Raw genomic sequence first — 24,707 nt, forward strand, 5'->3', positions numbered from 1 at the left:
CCCTTTCCTTTCCCCTAAAACTAGGAAGTGGATATTTGACCGGCAGAAGAAATACTTAATTTAGTCATAGTGGTAAAAATTAATTGAGGTTAAGGTTAGGTTTAGGAACGAGGGTTAGGTTAAGTTTAGGTATAGTTTGACTGAGGTTAATGTTTGGGTTAAGGTTAGGGAAAGGCATGATAATAATAATTTGGGGGTGCTTATATTTGTCACATGTGGGTGTTTCTTGTACAAATATGTAATGGAAATGTGTTTCTTGCATATGCCAACTCCTCCTGAGATACCCGCAGGGTGTGGGGTCATGGCCAGGATCACCATTGTTCATTTTTAACTTATAAAAACATGTTTTTCATTCTGTATTCTGTAGTCTATCTATTTTGCATGTTGATTACTGTGAGGGGGAATAGAATAAATAAATATATCAAAAAATACAACCCAATGGTATTAGTATTTTTTTTATTAATAATATTATTATATGTTATTTTCTTGAAATAAATATTTCACCACTGTCCATAATGTTTGTGTTGTGACACTACTTCTTATTTAACCAATGTCCAAGGTGATGTTTTGATTTAGAGCTTTACAGTTAGTGGGATTCACACTAAAATGTGAAATAGTGCTACCCTACCCTCTGGTGGACAGTTATGGTGCATGAAATACTGTAAAATGAAATGAAATGTATTCCATAGCTTAACTAAAAACAACAACTTTAGTGAACTAATCATCTGGCAACCACAGCATGGTACCAGCAGAAGGGGAAGGCCAGAGAACACATACGTGGACCAGCTAAGGACCTACACCGGACTGGAGGAGGAGGAGATTGCGTCTGCAATGGAGGACAGGCAGCTCTGGAGGACCCACCTTTCATCCCGTCAACCCAAGACGTCCAAATCCAAATACATATGGTGAGGACTGTATATATATATATTCTTTAGGAAGATTAAGGGATGAGCTTTATTAATCACACTCATGAAAAATAAGTTGTTTGAATGACTCATAATAGACAGATGTAGGACACTGCAACATGAGTCACACTTATCAGAACAGTTTCCTTTTTAAAAGGCAATATGGAGGATGGACTACACTGTGTAAAAACATCCTGCCAATGTCAGGGCAAAAGAGTAAATCCTTCATTACAATGAGTCCACAGAAAAGTGGATGGGAGGAAGGGGTTTCAGAATAGCCTGCACAATCACATTGTATTGGGTTACATGTGCTGCCCTGAAAGCAAACATAACTGAAAACAGGTGTGTATCTGCCATATTTGACCAAAAGCAGACAGTATTTTACTTTTAACCAGGTGAATGAGGAGAGATGATGTAGCCAACAGACGAGTTCATTATTACATATTGCTTATACATGCAATAGGCATGTAATAATAATATTGATGGAGCTGGCCTAGCACGCAAGCATTTCACTGCACCTTTTATACATTCTGTAAACTGTGTATGTGACAAATATAATTTGATATAAGTTAATTTAATTTGATATCCCAATGTATGCAACTTATATTTTAAAGCACATAGTTGAGAATGGCATTCAAGAGATTAATACAGCAATTTAGGAATTCTAAGAATCCATATCTTCTCTTGTCTAGCTCTAACTACTACAGTATATGTCCCCATACATTAATTTTAAGCATCCATCCTCTCTAAAACGGTTTTCCTCACAACAGCACCTAAGGGGGAAGAATGCACCCTGCTGGCCTCTTTACATCACTACAAGCAGATCAGAACATTTATTTGTTAATAAAGTTGTCTCAATCATATTACACTCTTACTGAAATATGACAGGCGAAGTTCTTAAAAAATTGCGAGTATTGTAGATTATAATGCAGGTTCAGACAGTTTTTCTTTTTTGGGCCTATAGCCAATACAACATCCAGTTGGTATGAATCATATTTATAGTACGGTTTAGTTTATTCTCATGGTAAACAACATTGGCAGCTAAGCGCTGAATTGCATTGTACAGTTCATTTAAGTAAATAAACAAATAAATACATAAACAAATAAATAATGTGAAGTCGTGATATATTCATACAAATATATAAAAGTTATGTTCATAACGATAGGAGAACATGGCTACAAAAGAGAATTCAAGACAATTGAGCTAAACATCTTAAAAGGTGACGTGTTATGTTCTACCTTCTGGGATAGATGACGAAATACAATGGTACGTAAAAACGGTTGTTGATTTCGAAAGTGAAAGCGATTTATGGTTTGCATTCACCGATGTCATCACCCCCGGCGACAGAGGCTGTCTCAAGTTCATGGCTAGAAGGGTTCCTAATTGACAAATTATTATATATTTGTTTGCATTTTTGCTAACCATAACCCTTTCCCTAAACTTAACCTAATTATCCTAACCTGCTACGTTAATAATGACATTGTATCTAGCTGTTAATAATAAATCAGGTCCACAAGACATCGTTTGAATTTCCTTTTTATATTCCAATGTCAATTTGTTTTACAACGAAATGCTTCTACATCTGCATTGCTTGCTGTTTGGGGTTTTAGGCTGGGTTTCTGAATAGCACTTTGTGACATCTGCTGATGTAAAAAGGGCTTTATAAATACATTTGAATGATTGATTGAAATACTGAAATGCCATGTAGGCAACATGTAGTACATTTCGATAACTGCAGTGGAGCAGCTGTATTGAGTCCAACTATTATCATCATGTGTTTCTTTCTGTAACAGAGTAGCCATACAATTAGTTACACGTTCCATCCCTTAGGAGAGAGAATATAAAAAGTATGTAATTAAATGCTTATACTGTAGGCTATCATGCATACTGAATAAAGGTCCAATTGAACTACAAAAAATACATAGGCTACTGTATTAAAAATACATTGCGTGAAGAGCACTGTGTACCTGCCATTATAGTATTCTCTGTTTTATGATGTATTAGTTCAAATAATTATTTACATTGCCTATGCTTGGAGCAACATTCTTGTGCACACCTGCACACAGAAGACAAGAACGCAACATTTCGTCAACAGCTATGGAAGGTGAAGGAGTGGAATTTTCAATTCTCTTTCACTTTCCCCACTTGAACTTTCCTTGTTTTACATATTACCTCATCCATGGCTTTTCAATGAGGGCGACTATAAAGGTAGGGCATGTAGCCCATCGTTTATAAGTAGTATTCAGGGATGTATAAACTGACTAGGCACATGGCAACTCTTAACGTGTCCTTTGTGGTGCATCTTCTGTGTATAATTGTTCTTAAGCCGGTTGTGTATGCTAAATGCAGTGATCGAAAATATCAAATATATTATCTTTCTCAAACTCGCCAGACCCTCAATGATCTTGCCATGGTAGGTTAATTTCTTGAACCTGTTACAAATTGACCATATAGGCAGAGACGTATATGGAAATATGCAGAGACTAACATAGACTAAATATGGCTCTGAATATAGGCTGTAGCATATATATTGTGATATCACAAGTTATGTATTCTAGTTGCAAATAGATTATTGGAGCTTGATTCATTCATATATTCAGTTGTTTTATTGAGATATGGTGTATTTTGTGTGCGGTATAGGAGAGGAGACCAAGAGGCTGTATCAAAGAGGCGGAAATGATAATGGTCCAACGTCCAACGCTTTCAATAGAGGTGATGCTCAAGAAATCATGAGTGGCTACAATTTTAGTGTTAGTCTAGTTGAATTGCATGGTTCCAATTTGTAAGTCGCTCTGGATAAGAGCGTCTGCTAAATGACGTAAATGTAATGTAAATGTTACACGGGGTGTTATTGTGATTACAGGAAGGGGAAAAGCTATGGACACTGAGACTTGCGTTTCAACTAGCCAGCGAGCTCTTCCAACAAAACCTAACACTTGTGAAATGGAATACCATCAAACTCAGGGAGCTCCAACACCTTCTTGCTCGACAAAATAGGACCTATTCGGAATGTGTACGTTCTTGGTGATGTTTAATTTGTTAACTGTAGCTTTTTACACAATTCTTCTTCTTCTTCTTCTTCTTCTTCTTCTTCTTCTTCTTCTTATTATTATTATTATTATTATTATTATTATTATTCATGTAATCGCATGGATATTTATATTAATGGTGTTTGTTGTTTACTATTTTAGGTCAGAGACATGCGTCTGCGTCAAAACCTTCCAATTGCAGATATGGTTAAGAACTACTTCAAACAGCTGGACGACTTTCTTTCACATGAGGTAAAACATCTCATACGTTGCATTTGTTTCTCTACTGTGTTTCAAAAGCTAAACTATTGAGAGGGGTGGAGTAGGCCTAATACCTATGGTGTATTATGTATTATTTTCACCTAAAACATATTTGTTTCACGTATTTTCTTTCAGCGTTTCAGCTTGTGCTCATGGGAGGTCGTGAGAGCTGAAATTGGGAGCATCCTGAGGGATTTTTACATTAAAACAAAAATGCCAAGAAAACACGTGTGAGAGTAGCATTACTTTGAGTTCAATTCTGCATACAAATTTAATTTTGTTGAATATATTAATTATGCCACTGTAAGCTTGTAAGATATGTTTATGTTATTTCTCCGTGTTGCAAATAATTGAAATGTAGGCTATAATATTTAATTAAAAGACTAAACACGATTTATATTGGTTTAAATTGTGCTAGCAATTTTGTAAAATTGTGTGGTGTGATGCAACCAACGACTTTTTCCTTTAAATGTTATCCTAAATAATATTAAAATATGTTATTCCTCCTGACAATTGCATATCAACAATAAACTCCTTTACAATACTCTGAATTCCTGAATTCCAGCCATACTTTCCTACACTTTAAGACATCATATCACTGTAAAACATTGTTGATTCGTATAGTATAGTTATTCATAATATCAAGTACACATATACTGGATATCATGTGGTCCTCTGTAGCTCAACTGGTAGAGCCCGGCGCTTGTAACGCCAAGGTAGTGGGTTCGATCCCCGGGACCACCCATACACAAAAATGTATGCACGCATGACAATAAGTCGCTTTGGATAAAAGCGTCTGCTAAATGGCATATTATTATTATTATTATTATATCATGCAACATATTTATAATCCCAAATTCTGAATGTTAGTTCAGTGGAGAATTGCAATCGCTCTTAAAACCATGATGTTACACTTCAGTCTCTATAGTGGAAAGATAATAGATGCAGAGGTCCCATCAACTCACATATCTGGATAAATAAATAAAATATTTATAAATCCAATACAAACACACGAATATGGAATACTTTGACAGATAGACTTATATTTTTTACGCACACATGCCTTTAGGCCCAGATTCAAAACCACCCGCAATATAGGCTCCACAAACCACAATTACCCTTTAAGCAAGTGGTTAAAACGTAGTTGGAAACCATAGTTTCTGTGTGCAGATGAAAAGGTGTTGCGTTTGCAAAGACAATATCAAATACTATTGTTTTCGAAGTGAAAGGCCAAACTCAGTTTTGTTCTATATGGTGCTATATATTTAAGCCATAGCATGACTTAAATGGATTCACATGTCTATTTTTTTCATCTATATTTTCCCCCTGGTTGATAAGACAATATTTCATGATAAAATAACTAATAAATCAAGAATGTAACAATTCTTCGAGAGATGCACCTGTTCTTACCGTGCCTTTTCTCCAGACAGAAAACAATACTCTGAGGTATGAAAGTGTACGGTGACTTCCACCTTTCACTTTTGGAACAATGTGCAGAATCTTTGTATAAATTATCGACACAGATTGGAGCATGGCAGAGCTCGGTAATTCGAGAAAGGGATCGATCAGGAAGAACATTTGATCTCTTTATCCTCTGGGGAAACCTTTTTTTTGTCGGAATTATACAACGTAGGCTATCTTTCGGAAGTGCACCCGGGTTGATTGCGGACACACAGAGAACTACAGTAGACCTATGCTAAAATGGGTTCAATCAGCCTTTGGATGTGCTTGGTCCTGATGATTTGCACCTGGAATAAAACCATCGGATGCACTTGGATGAGGACACTGCCTCGGTCTCCGAGCATGTTCCATGTGTTCAGCAGCAACACCATAACGATGCTTCTGAAAATGGTAGGCTATACAGTAATGTTTATTCACTTGTTCCTGGTCATTGAGCAGTTGTCATCTTTTCAACATTTCATGTTCTGCTACGTTTCATTTAATTCCGTCACTCCTTTATGTACAGTAATAATAATGCAATATCTTGTTTATATGTGATGAAGTCTCTCGAGAACTTCAGATCACTTTCCCTGACAAGCAAGACAAACAAGTCGATAATTTCAAGGTAAGAAATATGAAATATGCATAGCCTACACTAAAAAATAAGCTTTTGGTTCTATCCAAAACTTTTTTTTCTAAGAGTTTACTGTATATCATTAGGTTATAACGAATATGCAATTTGCTATAATTTTCTTATACAGTGCCTTCGGAAATTATTCAGACCCCTTGACTTTTTCCACATTTTTTAAAGTTACAGCCTTATTCTAAAATTGATTAAATTGTTTTGTTCCCTCATCAATTTACACACAATACCCCATAATAACAAAGCAAAAACAGGATTTAGGAAATTTCTGCTACTGTTATTGCCATGCTTACTAATGTTCCAATTCCCCACACCCCTAAACTTAGAATTGTAAAACTACAGGCAATAAATTGATGATGTATGTGATGGGAAGTATTGCTCTCTGACTCTTTGGTATCACGTGTCACTCTTATGATTCATCCTCATGGCTTGTCCCCAATAGATTAAATGTAATTCATACATAAGGCCTATTAAGGCTATATCTAATAACACAAAGGCCTGTATTCATTAAGTGTCTCAGAGAGTAGGAGTGCTGAACTAGGATCAGTTTTGCCTTTTAGATTATAATGAATGGACAAAGGGGGTCCTGATCCTAGATCAGCACTAGATCAGAATAATTAGGCTACATCTCATATTTTAGCTTATAACATGACATTTCAAGATGAAACCACCTATGACATCTTATCAAGACCCTAATGGAACAGGTGTGTTCGTGCTGTGTTGGAACAAAAGCCTGCACCTCCTCCTGCTGGTCTCCAGGACCGTGCAGACAGTTTTGGTGACCACTTCCCTACAGGATATGACAAAGCCTACCATCAGTAACACACTACGCCGCCAGGGACTCAAATCCTGCAGTGCCAGACGTGTCCCCCTGCTTAAGCCAGTACATGTCCAGGCCCGTCTGAAGTTTGCTAGAGTGTCATATGGTCAGATGAAACCAAAATATAACTTTTTGGTAAAAACTCAACTCGTCGTGTTTGGAGGACAAAGAATGCTGAGTTGCATCCAAAGAACACCATACCTACTGTGAAGCATGGGGGTGGAAACATCATGCTTTGGGGCTGTTTTTCTGCAAAGGGACCAGGACGACTGATCCGTGTAAAGGAAAGAATGAATGGGGCCATGTATCGTGAGATTTTGAGTGAAAACCTCCTTACATCAGCAAGGGCATTGAAGATGAAACGTGGCTGGGTCTTTCAGCATGACAATGATCCCAAACACACCGCCCGGGCAACGAAGGAGTGGCTTCGTAAGAAGCATTTCAAGGTCCTGGAGTGGCCTAGCCAGTCTCCAGATCTCAACCCCATAGAAAATCTTTGGAGGGAGTTGAAAGTCCGTGTTGCCCAGCGACAGCCCCAAAACATCACTGCTCTAGAGGAGATCTGCATGGAGGAATGGGCCAAAATACCAGCAACAGTGTGTGAAAACCTTGTGAAGACTTACAGAAAACGTTTGACCTGTGTCATTGCCAACAAAGGGTATATAACAAAGTATTGAGAAACTTTTGTTATTGACCAAATACTTATTTTCCACCATAATTTGCAAATAAATTCATTAAAAATCCTACAATGTGATTTTCTGGATTTTTCTTTCTCATTTTGTCTGTCATAGTTGACGTGTACCTATGATGAAAATTACAGGCCTCTCTCATCTTTTTAAGTGGGAGAACTTGCACAATTGGTGGCTGACTAAATACTTTTTTCCCCCACTGTAATAGTATGAGGTTATTTGGGGTAACATCTAGAATAGTGTGTATGTGTTTACATTGTATGGTATAGTACTCATATGTGCTGTATCTGAATGGTTTGCAGTATGTTTGGTGTATTACACATTTTGTAAAAAATTTATAATTAATAATCAATGAAACTGTTAACTCAATAAATGCAATTTTCCCACAAAAGAAACCTTTCTAGAATATAGATCACAATATGTTATATGGGTTGAGTAAAGTATATTTTTTCAATTGAAGATAAGCCAATGAGGTTATCACCACTGACGTTTATAGGCTACATGAATTACATTTTTGAATGAAATGAAATTGTATTGTGATGAGTGTGATTAGAAGGAGTCAGGTGCAGGATGGTAAATCACAGAATACAGAGTTTATTCCGTCGTACACAGTTGCGCTGGATAGCGACAACAAAATACAGGCACAGGGGAAATATCTACCAATACAAGGTACGAGTAGCTCCACCGAGCTACACTCAACTCACATAAAACAATCACCCACAAGGACAAGGGGGCAGAGGGAACACTTATACACTGACTAATGAAGGGATAAGAACCAGGTGTGTGTAATTGACAAGACAAGACAAATGGAATGATGATATATGGAGCGGCAGTGGCTAGTAAGCCGGTGACGACGAACGCCGAAGCCTGCCTGAACAAGGAGGGGGGCCAGCCTCGGCGGAAGTCATGACATGTATTTTATTTTCGTATCAAATCGTAAGTTGGCAACCCATCCTTTATGGGATTAATTGACACATGAACAAACATTATAATAATTCACTGTGATAATTCAGTGCTAATTACTCTTCTGGTGTACTCTACCAACAACCATTTTCTGAAGCATCGTTATGGTGATGTAGCTGAACAGTTGTAACATGCTTGGAGACCGAGGAAGTGTCCTCATCAAGTGCATCCGATGGTTTTATGCCAGGTGCAAATCGTCAGGACCATGCACATCCAAAGGCTGATTGAACCCATTTTAGCCTACTGTAGTTACAGTGAGGGAAAAAAGTATTTGATCCCCTGCTGATTTTGTACGTTTGCCCACTGACAAAGAAATTATCAGTCTATAATTTTAATGGTAGGTTTATTTGAACAGTGAGAGACAGAATAACAACAACAAAATCCAGAAAAACGCATTTTAATGAGGGAAATAAGTATTTGACCCCTCTGCAAAACATGACTTAGTACTTGGTGGCAAAACCCTTGTTGGCAATCACAGAGGTCAGACGTTTCTTGTAGTTGGCCACCAGGTTTGCACACATCTCAGGAGGGATTTTGTCCCACTCCTCTTTGCAGATCTTCTCCAAGTCATTAATGTTTTGAGGCTGACGTTTGGCAATTCGAACCTTCAGCTCCCTCCACAGATTTTCTATGGGATTAAGGTCTGGAGACTGGCTAGGCCACTCCAGGGCCTTAATGTGCTTCTTCTTGAGCCACTCCTTTGTTGCCTTGGCCGTGTGTTTTGGGTCGTTGTCATGCTGGAATACCCATCCACGACCCATTTTCAATGCCCTGGCTGAGGGAAGGAGGTTCTCACCCAATATTTGACGGTACATAGCCCCGTCCATCGTCCCTTTGATGCGGTGAAGTTGTCCTGTCCCCTTAGTAGAAAAACACCCCCAAAGCATAATGTTTCCACCTCCATGTTTGACGGTGGGGATGGTGTTCTTGGGGTCATAGGCAGCATTCCTCCTCCTCCAAACACGGCGAGTTGAGTTGATGCCAAAGAGCTCCATTTTGGTCTCATCTGACCACAACACTTACACCCAGTTCTCCTCTGAATCATTCAGATGTTCATTGGCAAACTTCAGACGGGTATGTATATGTGCTTTCTTGAGCAGGGGGACCTTGCGGGCGCTGCAGGATTTCAGTCCTTCACGGCGTAGTGTGTTACCAATTGTTTTCTTGGTGACTATGGTCCCAGCTGCCTTGAGATCATTGACAAGATCCTCCCGTGTAGTTCTGGGCTGATTTCTCACCGTTCTCATGATCATTGCAACTCCACGAGGTGAGATCTTGCATGGAGCCCCAGGCCGAGGGAGATTGACAGTTCTTTTGTGTTTCTTCCATTTGCGAATAATCGCACCAACTGTTGTCACCTTCTCACCAAGCTGCTTGGCGATGGTCTTGTAGCCCATTCCAGCCTTGTATAGGTCTACAATCTTGTCCCTGACATCCTTGGAGAGCTCTTTGGTCTTGGCCATGGTGGAGAGTTTGGAATCTGATTGATTGATTGCTTCTGTGGACAGGTGTCTTTTATACAGGTAACAAACTGAGATTAGGAGCACTCCCTTTAAGAGTGTGCTCCTAATCTCAGCTCGTTACCTATATAAAAGACACCTGGGAGCCAGAAATCTTTCTGATTGAGAGGGGTCAAATACTAATTTCCCTCATTAAAATGCAAATCAATTTATAACATTTTTGACATGCGTTTTTATGGATTTTTTTGTTGTTATTCTGTCTCTCACTGTTCAAATAAACCTACCATTAAAACTTTTGCAAATGTTTTAAAAATAAAAAACAGATACCTTATTTACATAAGCATTGAGATCCTTTGCTATGAGAGTCGAAATTGAGCTCAGGAGCATCCTGTTTCCATGAATCATCCTTGAGATGCTTCTACAACTTGATTGGAAACGACCTGAGGTAAATTCAATTGATTGGACATGATTTGGAAAGTCACACACCTGTCTATATAAAGTCCCACAGTTGAGAGTGCTTATCAGAGCAAAAACCAAGCCATGAGGTCAAAGGTATTGTCCGTAGAGCTCCGAAACAGAAATGTGTCGAAGCACAGATCTGGAGAAGGGTACCAAAACATTTCTGCAGCATTGAAGGTCCACAAGAACAAAGTGGCCACCATTCTTAAATGGAAAAAGTTTGGAACCACCAAGACTCTTCCTAGAGCTGGGGAGAAGGGCCTTGGTCAGGGAGTTGACCAAGAACCTGATGGTCACTCTGAAAGAGATCAAGAGTTCCTCTGTGGAGATGAGAGAACCTTCCAGAAGGACAACCATCTTTGCAGCACTCCACCAATCAGGCCTTTATGGTAGTGGCCAGACGGAAGCCACTCCTCAGTAAAAGACACATGACTGCCTGCTTGGAGATTGCAAAAAGGCACCTAAAAGACTCTCAGACCATGAGAAAAAAGATTCTCTGGAACTCTTTGGCCTGAATGCCAAGCGTCACGTCTGGTAAAAACATGCCACCATCCCTACGGTGAAGCATGGTGGTGGCAGCAACATCGAGGGAAAGGTGAACGGAGCAAAGTACAGAGAGATCATTGATGAAAACCTGCTCCAGAGAGCTCAGGACCTCAGACTGGGGTGAAGGTTCACCTTCCAACAGGACAACGACCTAAAGCACACAGCCAAGACAATGCAGGAGTGGTTTAGGGATAAGTCTCTGAATGTCCTTGAGTGGCCCAGACAGAGCCCGGACTTGAACCCGATCTAACATCTCTAGAGAGACCTGAAAATAGCTGTGTACCGATGCTCCCCATCCAACCTGACAGAGCTTGAGAGGTTCTGCAGAGAAGAATGATAGAAACTCCCCAAATACAGGTGTGCCAAGCTTGTAGCGTCATACCCAAGAAGACTAGAGGCTGTAATCACTGCCAAAGGTGCTTCAACAAAGTACTGAGTAAAGGGTCTGAATACTTATGTAAATGTGATATTTCAGTTTTTATTTTTTTATACATCTCCAAACATTTCTAAAAACCTGTTTTTGCTTTGTCATTATGGGGTACTGTGTGTAGATTGACGAGTGGAAAAAAACAATTTAACCAATTTTAGAATAAGGCGGTAACGTAACAAAATGTGGAAAAAGTCAACGGGTCTGAATACTTTCCGAATGCACTTTAACTTGTCATCTAACAGTATATATGCTACAGCCTATATTCAGAGCCATATTTGTTATATGTCTCTGTCTATATGGTCAATTTGTAACAGGTTAAAGAAATTGACCTACCATGGCAATATCATTGATGGTCTGGCGAGTTTGAGAAAGATAATACATTTTGCTCTTTTCGGTCACTGTATTTAGCATACACAACCGGCTTAAGAACAATTATACACAGAAGATGCACCACAAAGGACACGTTAAGAGTTGCCATGTGCCTAGTCAGTTTATAAATCCCTGAACGCTACTTCTTAACGGTGGTTTACGTGACCTACCTTTATAGTCTCCCTCATTGAAATGCCGTGGATGAGGTAATATGTAATTCCCTAAGGATATTTAAAAAATGACATTTCAAGCGGGGAAACTGAAAGAGCATTGAAAATGCCATTCCTTCACCTTGCATAGCTGTTGACGAAATTTTGCGTTCTTGTCTTCTGTGTGCAGGTGTGTGCAAGAATGTTGCTCAAATGATAGGCTATGTAAATACTTATTTGAACCAATACATAATCAAAACAGAGAATAATATAATGGCAGGTACACAGTGCTCTTCACGCAATGTATTTTTAATACAGTAGCCTATGTATTTTTTTGTAGTTCAATTTGACTTTTATTAAGTAGGCATGATAGCCTACAGTATAAGCATTTAAAGGTTAACTTTTTATATACCCTCTCCCATGGGATGGAAAGTGTAACTAATTATATGGCTACTCTGTTACAGAAAGGATAACATGATGATGATAATAGTTGGACTCAACAGAGCTGCTCCAGCAGTTATCGAAATGTACTACATGTAGCCTACATGGCATTTCAGTATTTCGTTGTAAAACAAATTGACATTGGCATATAAAAAGGTAATTCAAACAACTTCTTGTGGACCTGATTTCTTATTAACAGCTAGATACAATGTCATTATTAACGTAGCAAGTTAGGAGAATTGGGTTAAGTTTAGGAAAAGGGTTAGGGTTAGCTAAAATGCTAAACAATTAGGAACCCTTCCAGCCATGAAAGTGGGACAGCCTCTGTCGCCGGGGATGATGACATCTGTGAATACAAAACCATAAATCACTTTCACTTTCGAAAACAACTGTTTTTACGTACCACTTCATTTCGTCATCTATCCCAGAAGGTAGAACATAAACGTCACCTTTTTAGATGGTTAGTTCAATTGTCGTGAATTCCCATTTGTAGCCATGTTCTCATATGGTTTTAAAAATAACTTTTATATATTTTTTGAATATATCTCATGATTTCACATTATTGATTTTTTTATGTAATTATTTGTTTATTTATTTCAATGAACTGTACAATGGAATTCAGCGTTTAGCTGCCAATGTTGTACACCATGACAATAAACTAAACCTTACTATGAATACGATTCATACCAACTGGATATTTTATTGGCTATATGCCCAAAAAATAAAAACGGTCTAACGCTGCATTATAATCTACAATACTCGCTATTCTCTAAGAACTTCGCCTATCATATTTCAGTAAGAGTGTAATCTGATTGAGACAACCCCATGAACAAAGAAATGTTCGGATCTGCTTGAAGTGATGTCAACAGGCCAGCAGGGGGCATTCTTCCCCCTTATGTGCTGTTGTGAGGACAACTGTTTTAGAGTGGATGGACGCTTAAAATTCATGTATGTGGACATACAGTACCAGTCAAAAGTTTGGACACACCTACTCATTCCAGGGTTTTTCTTTATTTTTACTATTTTCTACATTGTAGAATAATAGTGAAGACATCAAAACTATGAAATAACACACATGGAATCATGTAATAACCAAAAAGTGTTAAACAAATCAAAATAAATGTTATATTTGAGATTCTTCAAAGTCGCCACCCTTTGCCTTGATGACAGCTTTGCACACTCTTGGCATTCTCGCAACCAGCTTCATGAGGTATTTAAAATTCATGTATGGGGACATATACTGTAGCATTTAGTGCTAGACAAGAGAATATATGGATGCTTAGAATTAATAAATTGTTGTATTCAATCGCTTGAATGCCATTCTCAACTATTTGCTTTAAAATATAAATTTAATACATTGGGAGATTAAATCAAATTAAATCAAATAAAATTGTATTTGTCTCACACACAGTGTACAGAATGTATAAAAGGTGCAGTGAAATGCTTGAGTGCTAGGCTGGCTCCCTCAATATTATTATTACATGTAATGATGAACTCGTCTGTTGGCTACGTCATCTCTCCTCATTCACCTGGTTAAAAGGACAGAACTGGTTTCAGTTCTGTTTGCTTTCAGGACAGTACATGTAACCCAATACAATGTGATTGTGCAGGCTATTCTGAAACCCTTTCCCCCATCCAGTTTTCTATGAGCTCATTGTAATGAAGGATTTACCCCTTTGCCCTGACATTGGCAGGATGTTTTTACACAATGAAGTGCATCCTCCATTTTGCCTTTTAAAAAGGAAACTGTTCTGATAAGTGTGACTCATGTTGCAATGTCCTACATCTGTCAAATATGAATCATTCCCCTTCTGCTGGTACCCTGCTGTGGTTGCCAGATGATTAGTTCGCTAAAGTTGTTGTTTTTAGTTAGGCTATGCAACACGTTTCATTTCATTTCGCAGTATTTCATGCACCATAACCGTCCACTAGAGGGTATGGTAGCATATTTCACATTTTAGTGTGAATCCCACAAATGTGTAAAGCTCTAAATCAAAACATTACCTTGGACCTTAGTTATATAATAAGTACTGACAACATAAACATTATGGAAAGTGGTAAAATATTTATTTCAAGAAATGAACATACAATAATTATTATAATAATAATACTAATACTATCGTGTTATATCTTTTTACATATTTATTTATCCCCCCCAAAAAAAAATAAAAAAAAAAAAAAAAAAAATAGGCTACAGAATACAGAATGAAATATAAGATAGAAAATGAAAAAACATGTTCCTATAAGTTAAAAATGAACAATGGTGACCCTGGCCATGACCCCACTCCCTGCGGGTGTCTCAGGAGGAGTTGGGATATGCAAGAAACACATTTCCATTACACATTTGTACAAGAAACACCCACAGGAGACAAATATAAGCACCCCCAAATTATTATTATCATGCCTTTCCCTAACCTTAACCCAAACATTAACCTCAGTCAAACAATATCTAAACTTAACCTAACCCTCGTTCCTAAACCTAACCTTAACCTCAATTAATTTTTAGCGCTATGACTAAATTCAGTTTTTCTTCTGCCGGTCGAATATCCACTTCCTAGTTTTATACATTGGGACGAATTTCAGCATAGTTTTTAATGACCCCTGAGAAGCGAATGACTTTGACCTCTTTGGTTTTGGCCTTGAAGTCCTGCCACAGGTACTCTGGAGACAACACCTTGCTGGGCTTGTTGTAGAGCAGGTACCTGTTGAGGTGGCTCTCCTCCTGCCAGGCTGCCTCGATGGAATTCCCCGCATCCACCTCAAACCGGTTCCGACATACCTTTGTTAGTGTGTACACATCCTCCACAAACCCTCCGATCATAGCCCCACCATAGTAGTAGTCACCCTCATCCATGGGGATGTAGGCCGTCGAGGCTGGACGCCGTTCGTACGGGAAGCGGTCACGGGTCTGCTCATAGTAGCCTGGGTGTATCACAGCAACCAGCCTTCCAAGAGACTCGGCCCCCCAGCGAGCGTGGAACTTGCTGTCCACGTCCAGACAGAAGATGTAGTCGGCCTCCCTGCTGATCTGATGTTCGATGGTGGTCTGGATGATCTCCATCCTCCGGGCTGATATCTCCTGCCAGCGGTTTGAACCTGGGACTTGGATCACACTCAAATGTCTCCCCTGAGTCAGGTTCACTGAAGGAACATCGTGGGGACGATCAGTGAAAACATAGTAGCGCACGTTGAAGCCGACCATGAAGTGCTTCTCCGCTGTCTCCAGAAAATCTTGGAGAAAGCTGACGTATCTGTCAGTATTTAAAGACATACATAACATAAGGATTAATAAGTGCCTTGCTCAAGGACACAACGGCAGTAGTTCGCAGCTGAGATTTTGATGCCAGCAACCCTCTGTAATTGCTGGAGCAGCAGGTAGCCTAGCGGTTAAGAGCGTTGGGCCAGTAACGGAAAGGTCACTGAGCCAAGGTGGAAACATCTGCTGTTCTGCCCTTGAGCAAGGCAGTTAAACCCCAACAACAACTGCTCCCTGTGCGCCGATGATGTCATTGAGGCAGCAGCCCCCGCACCTCTCTCATTCAGAAGGGTTGGGTTAAATGTGGAAGACACACTTCAGTTGAATGCATTCAGTTGTGCAACTGACTAGGTATTCCCTTAACTGCATCATCATTTGCATAAGACATTATACCACTTTCGGACCAGTATACAGTCTAGCAGATAATACATGAAGTAGTACAATTATTCACGTGTTCCAAGGCATGTATCATGAACTCATTATATTTTATTACATCAGGTACTTATGTTCTTATAGTTGCAGTGTTGGAAAAGTATTGATAGTTCAACTTCCCTTTTTAATATTTGTCAAAAGTTGTACTCACTTTCCAACGGCAAACACTGTGGTTGCTATGGTGAGGTTCATGGGCTTGAATATATTGTCGACGAGCACAGGGTCAAAGGTGCCTTCCCAGACGATGGGCGCCAACCATGGGGTCACTGCCACCACATCAGTACGTCTAGAGAAACAGAACAAGGTCCAGCCTGACTGTGTTGTACTGACCAGAGCCATGATATGACCTCAATATTTCACTATTGTACTGGCAATTAAAGGACCTTTGTTTCAAGGTGTGGTATATTAGGCTACACTTCCCCACACTGATGTGTCAGACACTAACAGCATAGTTTGTCAGCTAATATGTCTTTAACATAAGATAAAAATGCTGCTTACCCCACCAAGACATTGGGCTGCTTGTACAATAGCCTGGGAGAACAAAACGTAGTTAATTACTTAATTATAATGAAGAGATGGGCTGATGTTGGTCGTATTAGATAGACCTGTAATAGTTGTACTACTACAGAACATATACATGAATAGAACTACTGCCCCAACCACCATGCTACAAACTAAACACATACAGTATCCCATCAACAATTCATGCAAGGCAATAAAAGATGACGCTGATATACAATGCTATGACATAAAATAACCACTATTTTGATTGATTGTCAGTGCTTTTTCAGAAGATTTTTGTTAGGATTGATGTGATAGCATGATACCATACTGCTGTGGTGAATGATGGTAGAGTAAAATACAGATACACACTTTTCAGGAGAGACCATGTTCCGTTCTCTGCTCCTGAACATGGGCTTACTCAGGCTGTATGAATAGAAGAACATAGAAAAAGAAAACAAACACAATGAAGATCATAAAAACTAGAAAGGGTACTTTTTCATGAAGAAAAATTGTGTGACTCGCTTCAGCTGTCCAGAAGTATTTTTATGTTAGCGGAAGGAGTTTAGAAGTTTAAATTGTTAGAGGCTAGTATAGACAATTAGAGGCTAGTGTAGTAGTGACTGTATTATAAATAGTAGTGGGATAGTAGCTATTAGTGCAGGGGTTCCCAAACCTTTTTGGCCCACGACCCCATGTGAAAACAATTATGTAATTAACTGCCAATTTTTACTTTTTTATTTGGGACTATGGCAGTCAATTGAAAAACATTCTAACATTATTTCTGATTGTCTTCTCAACTCACCATCACATACTTTTAATGTGGAGCTATGACACTCAATTGAAAATTAGTCTGACATAATGTCTCTTATCTCACCACGACTAATGTGTGCTTGATGCATGTCGCGTCGGAGCTTCTCAAAGTCAGGGGGCGTGGTCAACAGTACGCACCTCATTCCTGCTGTCACATCCAACCTGGATCGATATTTGGTTTTAATGCAGACGAGAGCACTGAATCCAGCTTCACACAGATAAGAGCTGGCGAAGGGTACCATGAGTTTTAATGCTCAGAAGAAGACTGCAGGGTATTCCATTTGAGTCAGGAACCAAAACTCCTTCATAGTGACCCGTGAATGCGTTGTCTGCAACATTCGTTCATATGACAGCTAGAACAGCTGTTCGATTTCACTTACCGGCACGTTAACTGAGCCAGGATCACTATCAAACAGACTGGGAAGTAGGTCCAAAAGTGCTTTTCCAAGTGGGTCCGATGTCGCCCGAGTTCTCTCGGAGGTCACCAAGGGCTGTTGAGTCGTCTCCTCCGGAGCCCATGCAACTGGGCAGGGCTAGATTGTCTCCTGCTGAGTGCTTACGCAGACTAAACACCCAGAGCTGTATGTTTTGTGGAGCTATGGGACATTTTTAATCTACCTGCCCATTAAAAAACCAGGCTCATCAAGTAGGTACTAGTACGCTGGTGAGCCGTACGGGGAGTTTCCCATCTTCCATTTCTCATACCCCTCTCCATGCTACCCTGTTGTGGGGTGACTGGTCCAATCTCTCATTGACTCTGGGGCCGACGAGAGCTTTATGGACGCTACCCTGGTGTCGGAGCTGGGAATCCCCACACAACCCCTCTCCATTCCCATGGACATCAGACCGTTGGATGGGCGCTATATTGGCAGAGTCACCTACACTACGCTTCACATTAACCTGAGAGTGTCAGGTAATCACAGTGAGTCTATACAGTACCTGCCCATTGAATCCTCGCATGCACCCGTGGTTTTGGGGTTTTCCTGGCTCCAGAGGCACAATCCTCTGATCGACTGGGCTACTGGTTCTATCCTGGGTTGGCACCCGTTTTGCCATGCACATTGCCTGAAGTCGGCGTTGCCTGACCCGGGACGTCTTCCTGTGGGCTTGGGAAAAGCCCCGGACTGCTCTGCCATTCCTGCGGAGTACCAGGACCTCCGGGAGGTTTTCAGCAAGGCTCGTGCCACCTCGCTTCCTCCGCATCGGCCCGATGACTGCGCCATCGACCTTCTCCCGGGCACTACACCTCCTCGGGGGCGGCATTATTCCCTGTCAGGTCCAGAGACCAAGGCGATGGAGACGTATATTGATGACTCCCTGGCTGCAGGGGGTATCCGTCCTTCTGCCTCCCCCGCCGGCGCAGGGTTCTTTTTTGTGGAGAAGAATGGCAAAACCCTGCATCCGTGTATCGACTACCGGAGCCTGAATGACATCACGGTTAAAAACCGTTATCCGCTTCCACTCATCGCCTCGGCTTTCAAGCTTCTCCAGGAGGCTACCATCTTCTCCAAGTTGGACCTCCGGAACGCCTACCATCTGGTACGGATACTGGAAGGGGATGAGTGGAAGACCGCCTTTAACATGGGTAGTGGGCACTACGAATACCTGGTGATGCCGTTCGGACTGACCAACGCTCCTGCTGTGTTCCAGGCCCTGGTAAAAACAACTTTCTCCGGGACATCTTGAACCGGTTCGTATTTGTCTACTTTGATGACAATCTCATGTTTTCCCACTCGGCTCAAGAACATGTCCTCCATGTCAGACAAGTCCTCCAGCTTCTCCCGGAGAACCAGCTGTTCGTCAAAGCGGAAAAATGCGAATTTCATCGCTCCACCATCTCCTTCCTTGGATACGTCATAGCTGCAGGCAACATACAAATGGATCCTGAAAAGGTGAGAGCGGTGGTGGATTGGCCGCAATCCACCTCCAGAGTGCAGCTGCAACGCCTCCTGGGGTTCGCCTATTTCTACCGCCGGTTCATCCGGGGCTACAGCCCCCCCTGTCAGCGCTCACCTCTCACAAGTTCCCGTTTACGTGGTCTCCAGCAGCAGACCAGGCGTTCTTAGACCTCAAGCACCAATACACTACCGCCCCCATCCTAATCCATCCAGATCCGTCCCAGGAATGCTGTGCCTCACGGACATGGTTATCTATCGCCCCCTCTAACCAGTGCCTCCACTCCTCCAATGCTATCTTCACCACAAGTAGTTCCCGGTTACCCATGTCGTAATTCCTTTCCGTGGGGTTGAGACGATGGGAAAGGAATCTTCTGTTGCCCCGTACCCTCCGTATACATCCCACTTTTCATGTGTCTAGGATTAAACCTATGTCTCACAGCCTTATCTCCTGTCTCCTGTTGATTCGGTCACTCATCTGTAGAACGTTTTTGTTTTTCCCCTGCATGCTTGATTTCAGTTTGTTCAGTTTCCCAAATATATCTGCTACATAGGCAAGGAGACACATTTTCTTTTTATTAAACAAAGTCAATCAAGTCCATTGTGAATGACAACAGTTCCTTTCTCAATGCGAAACATCTTTCCAACACTCCCCCTCGATAAGCATCAAGTCTCAATGTGAAATAGAACATTGTCATGCTCTGATCCCATATCTCCACATAGTTTTGCGAACAGGCGTGCGCGCAGTGGATGTGATTTGATGTAGTTTACAATCGAAGTTACCTGCTGCAGTACACTAAAGTATGTGGACACCCCTTCAAATGAGTGGATTCAGCTATTTCAGCCACACCCGTTGCTGACAGGTGTATAAAATCGAGTACACAGCCATGCAATCTCCAAAGACAAACATTGGCAGTAGAATGGCCTTACTGAAGAGCTCAGTGAATTGCAACGTGGCACCATCATAGGATGCCACCTTTCCAACAAGTCAGTTCGTAAAATGTCTGCCCGGCTAGAGCTGCCCGGTCAATTGTAAGTGCTGTTATTGTGAAGTGGAAAAGTCTAGGAGCAACGACGGCTCAGCTGCAAAGTGGTAGGCCACACAAGCTCACAGAACAGGACCGCTGAGTGCTGAAGCGCGTAAAAATCGACTGTCCTCGGTTGCAACACTCACTATTGAGTTCCAAACTGCCTCTGGAATCAACGTCAGCACAAGACCTGTTCCTCGGGAGTTTCATGAAATGGGTTTCCATGGCCGAGCAGCATCGGCTGGAGTGGTGTAAAACTTGCCACCATTGGACTGGAGTATTGGAAAAAGCGTTCTCTGGAGTGATGAATCACGCTTCACCATCTAGCAGTCCGACTGACTAATCTGGGTTTGGTAGATGACATTCTAGACGATTCTGTGCTTCCAACTTTGTAGCAACAATTTGGGGAAGGCCTGTTTCAGCATGACAATGCCCCCGTGTACAAAGCGAGGTCCATACAGATATGGTTTGTCGAGATCGGTGTGTAAGAACTTGACTGGCCTGCACAGAGCCCTGACCTCAACCCCATCAAACACCTTTGGGATGAATTGGAATGCCAACTGCGAGCCAGGCCTAATCGCCCAACATCAGTGCCCAACCTCCCTAATGCTCTTGTGGCTGAATGGAAGCAAGTCCCCGCAGCAATGTTCCAACATCTAGGGTAAAGCCTTCCCAGAAGAGTGGAGGCTGTTATAGCAGCAAAGGGGCGACCAACTCCATATTAATGCCCATTATTTTGAAAAGAGATGTTCGACGAGCAGGAGTTTAGTAAGTCCTCCAGATCAGAGGCAGTAGGGATAACCATGGATGTTCTCTTGATAAGTGCATGAATTGGACAATTTTCCTGTCCTGTTAAGCATAAAAAATTTAACTAACACTTTTGTGTGTCAGGGAAAATTTATGGAGTAAAAAGTACATTATTTTCTTTAGGAATGTAGTGAAGTAAAAGTAAAAGTTGTCCAAAATATAAATAGTAAAGTACAGATACCCCAAAAAACTAGTTAAGTAGTACTTTAAAGTATTTACTTTTAAAAGCCTATACTTTTCAAATCAAATCAAATCAAATCAAATCAAATTTTATTGGTCACATGCGCCGAATACAACAGGTGCAGACATTACAGTGAAATGCTTACTTACAGCCCTTAACCAACAGTGCATTTATTTTAAACAAAAAAAGTAAAAATAAAACAACAACAAAAAAAGTGTTGAGAAAAAAAAGAGCAGAAGTAAAATAAAGTGACAGTAGGGAGGCTATATATACAGGGGGGTACCGTTGCAGAGTCAATATGCGGGGGTACCTGCTAGTTGAGGTAGTTGAGGTAAGGTGTACATGTGGGTAGAGTTAAAGTGACTATGCATAAATACTTAACAGAGTAGCAGCAGCGTAAAAAGGATGGGGTGGGGGGGCAGTGCAAATAGTCCGGGTAGCCATGATTAGCTGTTCAGGAGTCTTATGGCTTGGGGGTAGAAGCTGTTGAGAAGTCTTTTGGACCTAGACTTGGCACTCCGGTACCGCTTGCCGTGCGGTAGCAGAGAGAACAGTCTATGACTAGGGTGGCTGGAGTCTTTGACAATTTTGAGGGCCTTCCTCTGACACCGCCTGGTATAGAGGTCCTGGATGGCAGGGAAGCTTTGCCCCAGTGATGTACTGGGCCGTACGCACTACCCTCTGTAGTGCCTTGCGGTCGGAGGCCAAGCAGTTGCCATACCAGGCGGTGATGCAACCAGTCAGGATGCTCTCGATGGTGCAGCTGTATAATTTTTTTGAGGATCTGCGGACCCATGCCAAATCTTTTTAGTCTCCTGAGGGGGAATAGGCTTTGTCGTGCCCTCTTCACGACTGTCTTGGTGTGTTTGGACCATGATAGTTCGTTGGTGATGTGGACACCAAGGAACTTGAAGCTCTCAACCTGTTCCACTACAGCCCCGTCGATGAGAATGGGGGCGTGCTCAGTCCTCTTTTTTTTCCTGTAGTCCACAATCATCTCCTTTGTCTTGGTCACGTTGAGGGAGAGGTTGTTGTCCTGGCACCACACGGCCAGATCTCTGACCTCCTCCCTATAGGCTGTCTCATCGTTGTCGGTGATCAGGCCTACCACTGTTTACAATGGGTTCACCGTGGTTCTGTGTAGCCTAGTTATGCTAATATATTTGATTCCAGTGTATTGCAGTCAATTTCATCTTTAACTTCTTTGAATTTTGTCTGAGTTTGTTGACAAAACAGACCATAGGACAACTTTTCACACAGAGATGTGGGTCTGTGAAAACTATGCAATTATTTTGGAGACAGATTTATATCAGTGAATGTCATTTATTAATTTACTGTTATAGTATTTCTAAGTAGCAGTCAATGCAGCCCATGCGGCAAATATAAAACAGCTGATTGTTGAGTTGTGGCTGTCAATGAACAGCAGGCAGCAGCTAGAAGGTATTTGGGCAATATTTCAAAATACAATTGCGAGAAAAATCTGTGTGAATAGGTGAGTGCCACTGGAAAGTTGGTGGACTATAATTTCCTCTTCATATTGTAGGCCTAAGATCTGTGTACCCACTCTTTTCATTGGCCTATGCTATTTGTTGCATTTAAGACATGTGTCGTTTCGTTTTATTGATCTCAGTATGTAATTGTCAGAGTAGCTTGTTATTTTGATCATTTGTGTGATATGAAAAAATATGATTTTAATGTCTCCGGTTATGTAAAATGACGTAGAATTGCAGGAAATGATTTTAGAAAAGGCCCTTTTTTTCCTTGGGCCCACAAACCCCTCAGCTCTTGGTCTTCAGGACTGAGCCTCGTTATGAATGTTATGAAACTCTGAACGCCCTGGCAGCCATATCAGCCAAGGAAACTAATTGTTCTCACTTCATGATAGAACATTCCGATTTTTCTGCCTGTCTATGGCGCTCTTTAACTGAACTGTTAGGATTTTCTTGTGATCAAAACAAAACAACTTATTTTGCTCAAATAGAGATATAATTAAGTTGTTTTCTGCCTGAGTGTGGAGCTGTTTACCGCAATTTTATGGATTATATTGTGACAGAACAAAACTACCAAAATCCTAACATCCTAACTTTAAAAGTACCATCCTACCTTTAAAGTACCAAGTACCATGACTTGTTGGGGGAATTTCTCAGTTTATCTCAACTAACCTGGTACTCTTCTGGTCCTCATCAATTGGGATATCTCTGTTGGAAACAATGAAACCATAAAATATCGTTCCCCTTAAATTCAAGCCTCAAACCAAACCCTGTTAATATGAATCAGACAATATTGTGACTTTCATGTTCCATGTCACATTATAGCGTCATTAGGCTGTAATAGATTAACAGAACTTGATCTTACCTGTTGAGCCTTTCAGAGAAGAAGTTGAAGTAGACATACCTTTGGGGAGGCAGGAGAGAATCAGTTCAAGTCTGTCATGAAAATATTTTGGGTATTTTTACACTTACAAAATGTGTTGCTGGCACTGCCTTTCTTCGACATTTTGATTTGTTACTTTTATTTTAAACATAATTCATACACTTACGCAAGTACACAATGCAAGGACGCAATTACATTCGCAAGATGGCAATCCTACGTAGTTTCGTGGAGTTACAAAATACGGGGTAGCACACATTTGCGTATCTTATTGTATTATGTAGGGTGTAAATTAGGCTTTACATTATTGTCATGACTCTCCCTGAGTGAGGATTAAAGGCTTCACATCGGCTTGGCTATTGGCCGACAACAACCAGACCCTCTTACCCACGATCTTGACGCCTTAACACTGCCATAAATTAGAGAGGAGGAGAATATATCTCTGGCCCTCTAGTATGGTGAAAGGAATGCCTTTGTTTCAGATACTTTTTGCCTCCCAAAAACTTCAACATCCAACAATGAACATTGGGACAATATATTTCAACATTTAAGTGGGACCATCCTGTTACTCTCTTCAAACCATCGTCTACTATACTGCTCTCATCACCCCACAGGGGATCATCGACACGGCTGATTAGCCGTCCTCAGAAGACCACTTCCAGAACGAGTGAAAGTAAACAGACAACTAAGAAGAAGGACATTGTGACCTCTTGCGGACAATCAGAGCCTTACATCTAAGGCCCATCCAAAAGAGAAGGCCCAAGACCCCTTTCCACGAAGGCCTGGGTCCAACAGAGATACACGACGAAGACCTTCAAC

At 41.0% G+C, this 24,707-nt stretch overlaps 2 protein-coding genes across 2 annotated transcripts in view; one reads left to right on the top strand and one right to left on the bottom strand.

Annotated features, from left to right (window-relative positions):
- Positions 1-3,175: 3,175 nt before the first annotated feature.
- Positions 3,176-4,430, top strand: LOC121550649 (interferon alpha-B-like). The gene is made up of 5 exons (XM_041862994.2): positions 3,176-3,319; positions 3,547-3,618; positions 3,770-3,919; positions 4,098-4,187; positions 4,332-4,430. Exons 1-5 carry the CDS (start codon positions 3,176-3,178, stop codon positions 4,428-4,430), a joined length of 555 nt encoding a protein of 184 aa, XP_041718928.2.
- Positions 4,431-14,799: 10,369 nt separating this feature from the next.
- LOC121550650 (globoside alpha-1,3-N-acetylgalactosaminyltransferase 1-like) overlaps positions 14,800-24,707 on the bottom strand; it is a 34,796-nt gene continuing 24,888 nt past the window's right edge. Inside the window, exons 4-6 of the mRNA XM_041862995.2 lie at positions 16,792-16,824; positions 16,445-16,579; positions 14,800-15,856 (exon numbers count right to left, since the gene is read on the bottom strand). Of these exons, the coding sequence (XP_041718929.1) occupies positions 15,166-15,856; positions 16,445-16,579; positions 16,792-16,824 (859 nt within the window). The 3' untranslated portion in view covers positions 14,800-15,165. The remainder of the gene's footprint in view (positions 15,857-16,444; positions 16,580-16,791; positions 16,825-24,707) is intronic.

The sequence above is a fragment of the Coregonus clupeaformis genome, chromosome 35, assembly GCF_020615455.1.
Source record: "Coregonus clupeaformis isolate EN_2021a chromosome 35, ASM2061545v1, whole genome shotgun sequence".
NCBI lineage: Eukaryota > Metazoa > Chordata > Actinopteri > Salmoniformes > Salmonidae > Coregonus > Coregonus clupeaformis.

Excerpts from the sequence above, each read along its gene's own strand:
- LOC121550649 (XM_041862994.2), top strand. The coding sequence starts at position 3,176 with ATGGCAACTCTTAACGTGTCCTTTGTGGTGCATCTTCTGTGTATAATT. Across the intron at positions 3,920-4,097 it reads ATAGGACCTATTCGGAATGT|GTCAGAGACATGCGTCTGCG; the intron begins GTACGTTCTTGG and ends TTACTATTTTAG. Across the intron at positions 4,188-4,331 it reads ACGACTTTCTTTCACATGAG|CGTTTCAGCTTGTGCTCATG; the intron begins GTAAAACATCTC and ends ATTTTCTTTCAG.